This window comes from Diaphorina citri, unplaced genomic scaffold (genome assembly GCF_000475195.1).
Source record: "Diaphorina citri unplaced genomic scaffold, Diaci psyllid genome assembly version 1.1 scaffold366, whole genome shotgun sequence".
NCBI lineage: Eukaryota > Metazoa > Arthropoda > Insecta > Hemiptera > Psyllidae > Diaphorina > Diaphorina citri.
In genome coordinates this window covers 182714-197385 of record NW_007377801.1, presented here as the reverse complement: position 1 = coordinate 197385, position 14672 = coordinate 182714, and the positions used below count along the sequence as shown (strand labels likewise).

The following is a 14672-nucleotide window of genomic DNA, read 5'->3' as shown; positions in this document are numbered from 1 at the left end:
ACCAACTTATCTATCTTACCATTTGATCTGACTTACTATCTACCATCTCGTCTGAATTACTATCTTCTCTAACTTATCATCTCATCTAACTTACCATTTATTATCTGACTTACCATCTTGTCTGACCTACCATCTTGTCTGACTTACTATCTTATTTGAATTACCATTACCAACTCGTCTATCTTACCACCTAGTCGTCCGACTTACCATTTATTTTCATCTGACTTATCTCTACTGTTCCACCTGTATTTTCCTCAGGTTACCTAATATTTCTCAGCTGGTAAATTGATTATGTTAATTTTTTCATCAGTCCGCGAGCCCACGATTTAAATTTTCCAATTTCCATATTTCTTTCTTTCAAATGTTTCAACCGACACATCATGCCTACTTATCAATTTTTCTTCAATGACAACTTTTTCTTCAGCTCTTCAGAACAATTTTCATTTTTCAATGATGAATGAACCCAAAGTTGAAATAAGGGCGAATCGAATTGATCGACTTATGAAAACAATCATTCATTCATAATCTGGAGCCTTTTATATAAGAAGGGCTTAACCCTACTTAGGCCCTTTTTTTGGGGTAAAACGACTTGTCTAATGCGAAAATGTAATAAGAATCGGTTCCAAAAAGAACCATGTTGACAAGTTGACATATTAATATTTTACATCAATATACACGAGTTTTTGTGACATCACCCCAAACTTTTCAATGGAAATCAAAAAGTTTGAAACTATGTATTTTACTCAAAACTATATTTCCGTCTTTAGACCATTCTTAAAATAAAACCCTTGAATTATATTCCTGTTAAAATAAATTTCAAATAAAAAATGTAGACTTTCTTTATTTACCTGGGATAAATGGATAACTCATCTTTATCTACTAATAAAATTATTAATTGTTTTTTCTAAACGTATTTTTCTTTTCTTTGGAAATTCATTTTCATTTCTCATTTTCTCAAGCCTTATATTTTTATCATCCATTTCTCTCCTTAATTTTTTCCGCTCATATTTCACGTCTATGGCCTATATTTCGTTATCTATCTCTTCTTCCTCCTCTTCTTATTTCTCCTTCTTCTCCTCCTCCAGTTCATGATCTCCCTCTTCCTCCTCCTTCTTCTTTTTCTCCTCCTCCTCCTCTTCCTTCTTCTCTTCCTCTTTCTTCTCTTCTCCGTCTCGTCGCTCCTACCCATCCTTCCCCTCTTCCCGTTTCGAATATTGTTTTATTATACTATCCCTCCCCCCTTTCTCTCTCCCGCCTCCCCTCTCTCTCTCGCCTGATGTCTTCCCGAGGGTTCAATTTTTAGTTGATTTATGTACACTAGTGCTCCGTCATTTTGTACCACTCCCCTAATTCAGGGCCGGAACATTGGAGAACCCGTTTAGGGGGTCTTGAGGATTTTGGTGTGAACTGCTTTATTTGCAGAAATAAAGAGATTTTCTTTTTTCATAGGTAGAATTACATGACAGTACACCGTACTCAATGGTCAAGTATTGTTTTAGGGGCAATTTTTATTACTTTCATTATCCTAGACCTAGATCCTAGTGGAATAAAACCTCTGGTTGGTTTTGAAAGTGAAAATTCAGGTGCATAATTTACCTAATCACGAAACTCCCACTGATAGGTCATTCTGCCCCCCTATGATTCCGGCCCTGGTTTCAACTTTTCATTTTTATTTTCACCTCTCCACTATTCCCCCCTCCCATTTACCCCTCCCTCTCCCCCCTCCGCCTTTTCCTCTCCTTATTATAGGTACATGCACTTGAGTGACCTAATGATAAAAGAAAAGCTCCTTATACCTAAGGCTTATAGGTAGGTTGGACCTGCTCTTATAATATGCTCGTATTACTTACCTACATACTTGGGCTAAAAACAGGGTGAAGCCGAGAGCAAAGAGTATACTCGTATTACTTACCTACATACTTGGGCTAAAAACAGAGTGAAACCGAGAGCAAAGACCATAAAGCTCTCACAGGTCTATGCGGTTTGAATTCGCTTCCCTCTACCTGCTCGATACGCTACATATGCTCTCCACTCCACTCTGTTTTAGCCTTGGATGGACGTTTGTATAGTGTACCTATTACCTTTGTGAATAACATAGATGAAAGTCTACATGAAAGTTCATCCTACTTCCTTTGAGGCCCACTGTATGTAGACACGACGAGAGAGAAAAATATGAAAAATCCTACTTCCTTTGAGGCCCACTGTATGTAGACACGACGAGAGAGAAAAAAAATATGAAAACATAGTTGCAGCTAGTATAACATATTCCGCATGAATAGGTACCAGGGGGGGTAAAGAACCCGAGGATGCTGTGAGGGGGCAAGGGGCTGTGTTATGCACATCTATTGTTAGAGTTATGTTAAGTGTAAACAACACTAGTCTTGTCAGAAATGATAATGCCGAACTTTATCCTTTAGCGTGAACGACCTCCCCTGTAACATGTGCGAACCGGATTTGGCCAGGGGGAATGGAGAATGATCTGGTGCTAGGATAGAGATAAAATTCCACTAGAAATTCGGTCTACCCGGTAATTTTCTAGTCGTGAGAACTCTTTATTGTCGTAATGTTCTTCCTATACTCCTCCTGCCAAAGCTTTTCAGTATGATGGTTTTGGCAGTGAAAGGGCTGAGTGTCACATTCTCTTCACATGATGGTAATAGGGATTTGGCGTTGGTTTTATGGTGATCTGCTATTTTCAGAGCTTACAAGAGACGTTTTGCATCACTACGAGAAAATTCCAAACGCTAGAAAGTAGAAAGCTTTTGAATAATGCGAATCTGATGCTGAGGCAATGCTCTACCTTGAAGGCAATATCTTCTATGTGTGGCCGTCCCAATATACCGTTACCGTCACAATCACAATGCTTATTACAACTTCCCCCCCTCTAGTTCACTGACAGAAGCTAATTTATTTTCACAAATGTAAGTAGGTACTTTTATTATTATATTTCCTAGCGATGCAGAATTAAATATGACATTTGCATTCCATACTCTCATTCCCATTTTCTCTCCATCTCCCTCCTACGCCCTCTTTCTCCCTCCCTTTTTCTCTCGACATTCAGTTTTTAAAGCCTCGGTATTTACTCCCTCAGTCCCTCTTTCTTTCCTCTCTCTCTCCCCTTTTATTATTATATTTCCTAGCGATGCAGAATTAAATATGACATTTGCATTCCATACTCTCATTCCCATTTTCTCTCCATCTCCCTCTTACGCCCTCTTTCTCCCTCCCTTTTTCTCTCGACATTCAGTTTTTAAAGCCTCGGTATTTACTTCCTCAGTCCCTCTTTCTTTCCTCTCTCTCTCTCTCTCTCCCCCCCCTCTCTCTCAAAGGACTCTGAGTACAATACTTTCCTGAGCATAGTAGGTATTAAATATGACATGGGTATCTTATGTGTCAAAAGAAAGACAAAAGTATATTTCCATATGGAAATGATGGGAATTCTTCAAATTGAACTGATGTATTCGTACATTATTTGCATTGACAGTTGTTTCTGGTTCAAAGCAAACAAGAATTCGATTCGTCTCAGTTTTGCCAACCCTGTCAAAGTACTCAAAGTGTTGATCAACGTGGTAAAAAGCAAACAAGAATTCGATTCGTCTCAGTTTTGCCAACCCTGTCAAAGTGTTGATCAACGTGGTAAGCATAGAAGACACGAGCTTAGAGTTCACCCTGTATTCACAATATTTCTTACTCTCATAAAATTGAGAAATTTCACGCTAAAAAAGTTTCAAATTTCAATTACGTATGAGCTATTTATTTCTTGAAAAGTGAGTACAGTCGAAGCACATCTCGAAATTTTATTCAACCAGAAGCAGAAGAAATAAAAACGTTGAAAAAAAGTTGGGAAATAAAAAAATACACCACAACCTCTGAACAGAACTAGCGTCTTTTGTTTGGAGACATTGGAACAGGTTGAGTGGGGTACTGACGTAGATAGATAGATAGATAACTAGATAGCTAATAATGTACTTCAATATTAGACATAACCCCATTTCGTACCATCTGCAAATCTACATCCATTGGTTGTAATGTTAGATTGTAAAAAAGCTCATCTCGTATGAAATTAATATCAATTATAGTGCTTCTCTTTTTGCCCGTCAGGTCAGAAAATTTCCGCCCCAGCCATATTTTCCTTTTAAAGAGGAGAAATGAGCTTCAGAAGAGGGCAAATCCTCTCAGTTTCCGAATACAACTTTTCTATTACCCAGATACATGTTGGCACACTCTAATAAATATTAATAATAATAATATTACCCAGACACCCAATTCTCTAAATCCCCTGAATGTTATTAAAATACCTAATTTTCGTATCTAGATTGTAAAAAGCTCATCTCATGTGTAATTAATATCAATTATAGTGCTTCTCTTTTTGCCCGTCAGGTCAGAAAATTTCCGCCCCAGCCGTATTTTCGTTTAAAAGAGGCTTCAGAAGAGGGCAAATCCTCTCAGTTTCCGAATACAACTTTTCTATTACCCAGATATTCAATTCTCTAAATCCCCTGAATGTTATTAAAATACCTAATTTTCGTATGAAAGGACTCTGAGTACAATACTTTCCTGAGCATAGTAGGTATTAAATATGACATGGGTATCTTATGTGTCAAAAGAAAGACGAAAGTACGTTTTCGTATCCCTCACGTCCTCTTTGTTATATACTCTGTTAATTTCCTGTTTGTTAGACACCCTGTTGAAATTCCTGTTTGGTAAACACCCTGTATGTACAATAGTGTACAGAATTGTACGAAACATAGTACCTTTATTTACGACATCAAGATTTCAGATAGCGCGATAAGGCGTAAGGAACACTGGAGACAATTTAAGAGTGAGAAAGAGAGATGAGGGAGGAGAGAAAGAGAAAAGGTAGAGAGGAGGATAGAAGGCAAGGAAGGGGAGAGCGATATAAAGCCATTATTGTAATGTTTTGATGCTCATTTTTACTATCAATTTTCATGAAATTTGTTAATGTAAATGTGAACATTTCTTCAACTTGAATATCCAGATCAGAACGAGTGAAAACAGCTATACCTGCATTCTGGTTAAATTGATTAGAAGAAAAATGAGCATTGAATCCGGATATAGAAAAAGAGTAAGGGAAAGTTGAGTTGAATCTTGTTTCTGTTAAAATTAGAATGTCAATTTTTGAAATATAGGGAATAAGATATATTAATAATTCATTGAAATTTTTCTTTATACTTCTAATATTCATATGTAGTATTGTTAATTCATTTAGAGACCAAAAGTTTTTGGAATCATCAAAAGATTCATAAATCTGACAATCATTATGGATGGGATCACTGATAATATCTGTTATAGAATCAGTCATCATTAAAGAAATTGTTTATGTACAGGAATTCAATTAATGCTTGTATATGCATATATTCAACAGATATTGTAATATATTGACATTTATAAAGAAAAAGTTGGTTTTTGTGATACCATCCAATATTATATGAATTTAAGTGTATATTATTGTTTTTTGAAGACATGAGATTATTATAAGTTAGTGTAAGGAATAATTTTATCAAAATATTAGCAACCTGTAATATATTGTTATTTATGAAATTATATTGTGTGTATGTAAAAAAGTAATATATTATGAAAATGTGTCTAGAAATAAGTATTATGAAAATATGACTAGAAGTAAGTATTATGAAAATGTGACTAGAAATAAGTATTAAAAAGAAATTAATGAACATACCATTGAACAATGAAATTAAGGAAAAATATAGATGATGTAGAACATCAATCTTCTGAATCTTGTGGGTTCTTGACTTCAGAAATTTGACAGAGACGAGACGTCACCATCTTGAGGCAGAACTTCTCTTCTTCCCAGGACACGTTCGAAGTCAAGTTCGCTTCTAATCACAAACACTCGGGACTTGTCATTTTTCCGGATAAAAATCTTGCAGTCACGGACCCATACGAAGTTGAAGTTGTATCTAGACTTGAATTCCTTGGCTTGATGTAGAAGATCTTGATTTTTTTTCGTCAAGTGTTCGTTGACATATATCTTCTGTGCCCACAACTTCTTCTGACGATACGCCGCAGTCCAGATGTCTCTCGTCTTGCTGTTGAGAAGTCTCACGACAATTGGTTTTGCTTTAGTCTTGTTGGTAGTTTTAACACGATGTGCTACTTGAATATGGGATTCTGCGTTGTTGATTTCCAGCTTTCGTCCAAGATCTTCGACGAGTTTAAAGACATTTTCTCCCTTGGCCTCGGGAATCCCGTTGATGATGATATTGCTAAGTCGTGATCTTTGTTGAAGGTCGTTAATCTCATCCTTTGCATTTGCCAAGTTCTTGGTCAAATGTTTATTTTCTTGTCTTTGCTCATTGAGTTGTGTCTCTAGTTGTTCTATTTTCTTGTTCTGTTCTTTTACCAGCTCCAAAATCTGGTTCATTTTGGAACGCATTGGAAGAAGTTCTTGCAGATCTTTATTCATCTTCAAAATGAGCTCCCTATCAGAAAGCTTATCATTTTTGTCAGTCGGCATGATGATGGAAGAAGTACTTGTTCGATTACGGTCAATTTAATCAAAAATGAGTTCAAATTGAAAATTTATTATTATTTTGAGAGGAAAATTTTCTAAATTTACGAGGAGCAGAAAATTCGTGGCAACTCCAATTTATTCGATGGCTGAACTCATTTTGTCATTTTCATTTTGTCAGAAAATTTATTATTATTTTGAGAGGAAAATTTTCTAAATTTACGAGGAGCAGAAAATTCGTGGCAACTCCAATTTATTCGATGGCTGAATATGATGTGAACTGTAAGAGAGAGAGAGAGAGAGAGAGAGAGAGTTGGAAAAAAAAGTTCCGTGCTTTCGAATAAATGAATGAGCTCAAAAATTAATATGTAAAAAAGCAATGGTAGACAGACGTAAACGCTCTTTTCGCTCTCTCTCTCTCTCTCTCTCTCTCTCTCTTTCTGTCTTTCTCACTATTGCGTTCTTTTTTAATAGACCTATCAGGATGGTAGTGTTGAGGTATGAAAGTGGGCCTTGTGCCATGCTCAGACGGTCTGTCAAACCTACATAGGTCTGTCAGATAGTCGGACAGACCGAAGTCTCTCAGGCTGATCTCTCTCTCTCTCTCTTTCTGTCTTTCTCACTATTGCGTTCTTTTTTAATAGACCTATCAGGATGGTAGTGTTGAGGTATGAAAGTGAGCCTTGTGCCATGCTCAGACGGTCTGTCAAACCTACATAGGTCTGTCAGATAGTCGGACTGTGCATGCCGGAAAGAATCTTCAGACCGAAGTCTCTCAGGCGGAGCGTGGCCGGCAAATCGAAGGTCTACGTCGAAACATTGGACTTGTACTTCCATGTTCAGCTCATTATTGTCAAGTCTTGTCCATTCATCAGAAAAGAGCTGGATGGCTGTAACATTAGCATGCAAAAATTAATCCTAAAATGTTGCACCCGTAATCCGGGGGGCGGAGCGTGGCCGGCAAATCGAAGGTCTACGTCGAAACATTGGACTTGTACTTCCATGTTCAGCTCATTATTGTCAAGTCTTGTCCATCCATCAGAAAAGAGCTGGATGGCTGTAACATTAGCATGCAAAAATTAATCCTAAAATGTTGCACCCGTAATCCGGGGGATGGGTGTTTCGGGTTTCAGTCTCAGTATAGCGACACTCCACAGTTTAGAACTCCGCCACATCCATGCCTTCCGCAGTGTATTATCCTTGGAGAAAAAGTATGAAAAAAATAAAGAATTCAGGTAGCAAAAAAAAAAAAACTTGATGCTAATTTATTCTTTCATTTGGTACCACCTCGAGAAAGTTCCACATACGCTTACCACTGCGGTCGAAGTGTTGTAATAACACTTAAGTTAATAGTAACAAAGGCAGTGTCCGAGTATTTACTAACAATATAGTTCGGCGAGCAAGTTTTTAATATAAGAGTGTGTCGGACTTTTGTATGAAAAACAACCTTTTCGGTCCCGGAATAAAAAAAAAAAACTTGATGCTAATTTATTCTTTCATTTGGTACCACCTCGAGAAAGTTCCACATACGCTTACCACTGCGGTCGAAATGTGGTAATAACACTTAAGTTAATAGTAACAAAGGCAGTGTCCGAGTATTTTACTAACAATATAGTTCGGCGAGCAAGTTTTTAATATAAGAGTGTGTCGGACTTTTGTATGAAAAACAACCTTTTCGGTCCCAATATATGTCTATTGAAAACCGTATTATTTAGGTGTAAGGTAACGGTAATTGGGTGTTAACTAGGTGCACAATTATTAGAAATAACAAGAAGAAGGCGAAGGAAAAGAAAAAAAAAAAAATCAGATTAATCAGGTTTCTATTAGTGGAGATGTCAAAACTCCGAAATTCGTCCGTCCCCTATTACGTTATGTTCATTGTTGATCTTATTGGTATTGTCTTCTCTCCTACTCTTTTTCCAGGATCTTATCTGATTATGAAATGGAAGAAAGTAGTTATTTTCCCAAGTCAAACTATTTATTTGATAATTTGATAGGCAAAGACATTCTGTGAACAGGACTAAGGTAGAAGAAATTTGAATACAAATTAATTTAAACAGAAACTTCTTGGTAGGTTGTTACTCGTAGGTAGTAATATCACAATATGTGTCTGGATTTTTTTAGTACTTTTTAAGTTTTAACATAAATTCTTAAATTCCTTAATAGTTTTAAATGTTTTTAATTTAGCACTGACGATTTTAGTGTTAACTGTGAAGGGATTCAGAGCTAGATTTAATAGGGCAAGTTTTATGGCAAAATTCAGATTGAAGTTTCCGTCATATAAAGCATAATCTCTTTGCACATTAATAAAGTTAATGCTGTTTTTCTCTCCCTCCTCCCCCCGCCCTTCTCTCTCTCTCCCTCCCTCACTCCTTTGTCAAGTGACGGCAACCCATTCGAAAATTCGAACCTAAAATATTTATTAGTGGAGACTCTAAAATTTATTCTTATTATTTTCTTTCCCAACCCCTCAGTTTTCTCTTGATCACTCCTAGAATCATCTTCGCACATATCTCCTCACTCCTTTGTCAAGTGACGGCAACCCATTCGAAAATTCGAACCTAAAATATTTATTAGTGGAGACTCTAAAATTTATTCTTATTTCTTTCCCAACCCCTCAGTTTTCTCTTGATCACTCTTAGAATCATCTTCGCACATATCTAATTTTGGTTTCTCTTGTCAGTCTCTTAGTTTTCCCTCTTAGCTACAGCTTCTTCTTTCTTCATTATAATACCTACACCTACACATACCGAGTTGTACTCCAAAATAGTTTTACTACTTACATTCATCCACCTTTGGTGGTCCATTGAAAGAGAACGGGTTGCTTTTCCAATCTTCTTCTTCTACGGCTCTTTTATGTGGACTTTAACCAGGCTTTTAGATGGTCCTCCCATCTTATGCTTACTCTGTTTCCATATGAGCTCATCGTTTCTTCTCCCTCTCTTCTTCATCTTTTTCTACCCTTCTCTCAAACGGTCAGTATAAAGCAGCGTCTACGCCATGGTCATTTTTGTTCAGTCGGTGTCAATCGATCGATTGACTTTGGTCGACATTAGTCGACAGGAGGATAAACGCACCATAAGAAACTCAGCACAACCAAACACCCCCCTGGTACTGATCGGTTGAGTGGAAGAGGACGGAAAGGAGAGATTTTTTAAAGTAGTATGAGGTATACCTGTTATTATAGGTATAGCTTTATGTCCTCAATAAACGATGTGGTATGCAATACCTATCTGACGACTTAAAAGTTTAGGGTCACCCAGAAGAGTAGAATATGTAGGATAGCACTGCTTTCAGTAGAAAGTTGGTTCATATAATTTGTCTATTGTTTATGCTGCTAGCATGTGACTGAAATGTCTCTATATCTGCCTGTACAAGTGTACATTCGTCTTATTCGTAGGCTTTCTTTCATTGTTATTCCGTTCGATTTCTTCATATTTGAAAATAACACACAAATGAAACCAAAGAATGTAATCAAAATGAATCTCTCGCTGGTCTTGTTTCATCAAATTTGAAATTCACAGGAAAATCAAATTGATGCTCATTTTTTGCCTCCTATATATTTTTTCATCAAAGGGAAGGGGATTTCCGCAGCCATAAATCTAACAATGGGTAAGGATAAAATCCGCCCCGGGCGGGAATCGAACCCGCGGCCTAGCGCTTACAAGGCAGACGCACTATTAACTAAGCTAACTAGGCTGGCCACGTCCTCTTTGTTATATACTCTGGTAATTTCCAGTTTGTTAGACACCCTGTTGAAATTCCTGTTTGGTAAACACCCTGTATGTACAATAGTGTACAGCATTATACGAAACATAGTACCTTTATTTACGACATCAAGATTTCAGATAGCGCGATAAGGCGTAAGGAACACATGTAATTTATCTTTCCTGATGGCTGACAAATTTAAGACCAGCCTTTTGTGAGTTTTTTTTTCGAGCCCCGTCATCGAATCTTTTCGTTGAAATGCAAATTTCTCTTCCCGCGGGATTCGAACGGGAAATATTTAGTAGCTTTCTTTATAAGTTAGCATGAAGTAAGTAGGGTACCTATATATCTAGATGTTGTATAATTTTATTATGTTGATTTCTCTCTCGCTCTCTCAGAAGGGAAGTGGAGCTGAATTACTTGATTATGATTATTTCGAGTATAGTTTATTTTTATTTTTTCTTCTTCTTTTTTAGAAATCAGGAATTCTGGTAGCCCTCCCCTATAACATCGCTTCTGACTCTGACTTCTGACCCATGAGCTCACGGTATGTGATGGTAGTGCGTCGTAGCGATCTGGCGGTCACTCTGAACTTCGCCGCTCCTGGCGTCATTTTGAATCGCGTGATGTTGACGTTGTCACTCCGTTATTTTATTCAAATTTCAGCCCCGGAAGTATAATGTACGAATGGCCTCAAGTCTTTTGAATCTACAATTCTACATCAACGTCGTACAGAGCTTTCTCTCTCTCTCTTTTATCCCCCCATAATTTCTCTCCTTATCTAAGAATTCTCTTTCTTCCATTTCACCTTCTACTTCACACCACTACCACCCTTTTTTTACCTTCTTCTTCCTCTCTCTTTTCCTGTTTTAATTCTCCCTTTCTCTCTCTCTCTTCCTGTTTTAATTCTCCCTTCCTCTTTCTCATTCCCTAGGCTTCCTCTCTCTTTTCCTGCTTTAATTCTCCCTTTCTCTTTCTCTTTTTACCTAATACTTGATTTCTCTCTCCCACTGGTTTTCCTTCTCCTAAATTACACAAGAGCCTCGTATCTTTCAATCTCATTGAGTTTCCGGTGTTGCTAAAGCTCCCCCCCCCCCATAAATATCTGTGGTTTTCCAAGTCACAATGTCTGAGAATGTACTAGTGAGGGGTCTGAAGAAAGCTCTTCTTATATTTTACTGTTTGAGCCCTGTGTATATTTTAGCACTCTATAGAAAAAAAAAGTAAAAGACACTTGAATGTTGAATGGTACTGTAGAATATTTTTAATTTTTATCAAAAAATACATCAAATATCATGTGGATTCAGGCAATCAAGTCTCTTCTTTAAAATAATAGGTAATCTCTTTCTATCTTACCTAACTCTATTTTTCTCCCACTTTAGGACGAGTAATCTTTATATTGCTTATGTTTTCATTTGAAAATACTTCGTCTCCACAAACATTGACTGGGGCTGACTTTGTTGAAGCCCTCTTGATCACATTGCTACTGCTACTGAGACCTGCATGAGTGTTTCTTTGTACTAATACTTAAACTACACGGATAGGTGATGTTAAGATTCAAACACAATACGAATGACAAGACTTGTAGACCCCCCTTCCTCTTTTTTACCTTCTTCTTCCTCTCTCTTTTCCTGCTTTAATTCTCCCTTTCTCTCTCTCTTCCTGCTTTAATTCTCCCTTTCTCTCTCTCTTCCTGCTTTAATTCTCCCTTCCTCTTTCTCTATATAGGCTTCCTCTCTCTTTTCCTGCTTTAATTCTCCCTTTCTCTTTTTACCCTTTTATCCCCCCATAATTTCTCTCCTTATCTAAGAATTCTCTTTCTTCCATTTCACCTTCTACTTCACACCACTACCACCCTTTTTTACCTTCTTCTTCCTCTCTCTTTTCCTGCTTTAATTCTCCCTTTCTCTCTCTCTTCCTGCTTTAATTCTCCCTTCCTCTTTCTCATTCCCTAGGCTTCCTCTCTCTTTTCCTGCTTTTATTCTCCCTTTCTCTTTCTCTTTTTACCTACTTGATTTCTCTCTCCCATTGGTTTTCCTTCTCCTAAATTACACAAGAGCCTCGTATCTTTCAATCTCATTGAGTTTCCGGTGTTGCTAAAGCTCCCCCCCCCCCATAAATATCTGTGGTTTTCCAAGTCACAATGTCTGAGAATGTACTAGTGAGGGGTCTGAAGAAAGCTCTTCTTATATTTTACTGTTTGAGGTGTTTGGGCCCTGTGTATATTTTAGCACTCTATAGAAAAAAAAGTAAAAGACACTTGAATGGTACTGTAGAATATTTTTAATTTTTATCAAAAAATACATCAAATATCATGTGGATTTAGGCAATCAAGTCACTTCTTTAAAATAATAGGTAATCTCTTTCTATCTTACCTAACTCTATTTTTCTCCCACTTTAAGACGAGTAATCTTTATATTGCTTATGTTTTCATTTGAAAATACTTTGTCTCCACAAACATTGACTGGGGCTGACTTTGTTGAAGCCCTCTTGATCACATTGCTACTGCTACTGAGACCTACATGAGTGTTTCTTTGTACTAATACTTAACTACACTACACGGATAGGTGATGTTAAGATTCAAACACAATACGAATGACAAGACTTGTAGACCTGCTTATGTTTTCATTTGAAAATACTTTGTCTCCACAAACATTGACTGGGGCTGACTTTGTTGAAGCCCTCTTGATCACATTGCTACTGAGACCTACATGAGTGTTTCTTTGTACTAATACTTAACTACACTACATGGATAGGTGATGTTAAGATTCAAACACAATACGAATGACAAGACTTGTAGACCTGTTTCTGCGAAATAGGCAGATGCTAAAACCTTGTTGCTGCTGAAAGACAAGTTATTGTCTGCTAGCCTGCATAAGAAAGCTCCTCGGATACAATAAATCTCATTTCAAACACTAATGCTCTCAAGCACTTCATGTGACTAAGGAGTGCAGGTAGAAGCTTTAGAAAATCAAGATAAATGCAATTGTATTTGAATTCAGTTGACATTTCGAGTCAAATATGAAGCGCGTGTACTTGGCTTGTGCATGCGAAATCAGTGCTGGATAATGATAGATCAGTGAAAAGTTCTTACTGAAAAACTCTGGATCAGTAAAAACGTAAAAAGCAAAGTAAAAACCGTGTTTAAACATAGGCAAAGTATAGTAGTAATAGTTTTCCACATAGTCCAATAGTTATGCCTTTGCCCTGAAATGTTATGGCCATTCCAAAATTGCACTAACTGGGGATTTTTTTTATATAATAAATAATAATTAAAACCGTGTTTAAACATAGGCAAAGTATAGTAGTAATAGTTTTCCACATAGTCCAATAGTTATGCCTTTGCCCTGAAATGTTATGGCTTATGGCCATTCCAAAATTGCACTAACTGGGGATTTTTTTTTATATAATAAATAATAATATAATCCAGGAGACATGGTACTTTAGTTTTGATAGTTCAGCTTAGACTGTTCAAGTATGAAATCATAAATCTGTCTGACCACATCAACAACGGAGAATCTAAATATTCAAATCCATGTGTTCACGTCACTACTTTGCATGCACACATATGAGCACAATCAGGGTTTGTCATTTAGAAGTAAGAGGAGAAGAAAAGAAAACTCAATTTAACTTTTCAAGAAAAGATTTTTCTTCGTTGAGCTTCTGGAAATGAAAAACTCGAAATAAAACAAAAAAGAAATAAATGGGGAAAGCCACACATGTATTTTCATACGTTGAATTCATGTTCTATTTATGGCTCGTATGCTCAACATATTGTATAAATATTTGAGGATTATATTAAAACCAACATCTATGCACCTCTCATATTGGATGTATTATCTAAATGTGATTTTATACTTGTTGTTCTATTTATGGCTCGTATGCTCAACATATTGTATAAATATTTGAGGATTATATTAAAACCAACATCTATGCACCTCTCATATTGGGTGTATTATCTAAATGTGATTTTATGCTTTTTATATTGTTTGCATTTAGAGGTATAGTAGAAAGTGTATTGGAATTAGTTATGTAGGTCATTTAGGGTGCCCTTGTGCAGTTGTGCCCTACTACAATTCAAAATACTGAGATATAACTATCAGTCAGAGAAAAGACTGAAAGTGCTGCAACGTATTATACACTTTTACACTTGAACAAAATGGCTGCCATAATATGATATATTTGTTTGCATTTAGAGGTATAGTAGAAAGTGTATTGGAATTAGTTATGTAGGTCATTTAGGGTGCCCTTGTGCAGTTGTGCCCTACTATAATTCAAAATGAATATATCTACTGAGATATAACTACAGTCAGAGAAAAGACTGAAAGTGCTGCAACGTATTATACACTTGAACAAAATGGCTGCCATATATCTATACATACTTGCTACTACTCATATACACTTGAACAATACAAACTTGTCGTTATCTTTCCTAATAATAAACTTAACAAAAGACTTTTCGTATTTTCTTTTG

General features: G+C 36.6%; 1 protein-coding gene across 1 annotated transcript; it reads right to left on the bottom strand.

Annotated features, from left to right (window-relative positions):
* Positions 1-5773: 5773 nt before the first annotated feature.
* On the bottom strand, positions 5774-6496 carry LOC103508084. The gene has a single exon (XM_008472617.1). The coding sequence runs from the start codon at positions 6494-6496 to the stop codon at positions 5774-5776; it is 723 nt and encodes a 240-aa protein (XP_008470839.1).
* Between the last annotated feature and the right edge of the window lie 8176 nt (positions 6497-14672).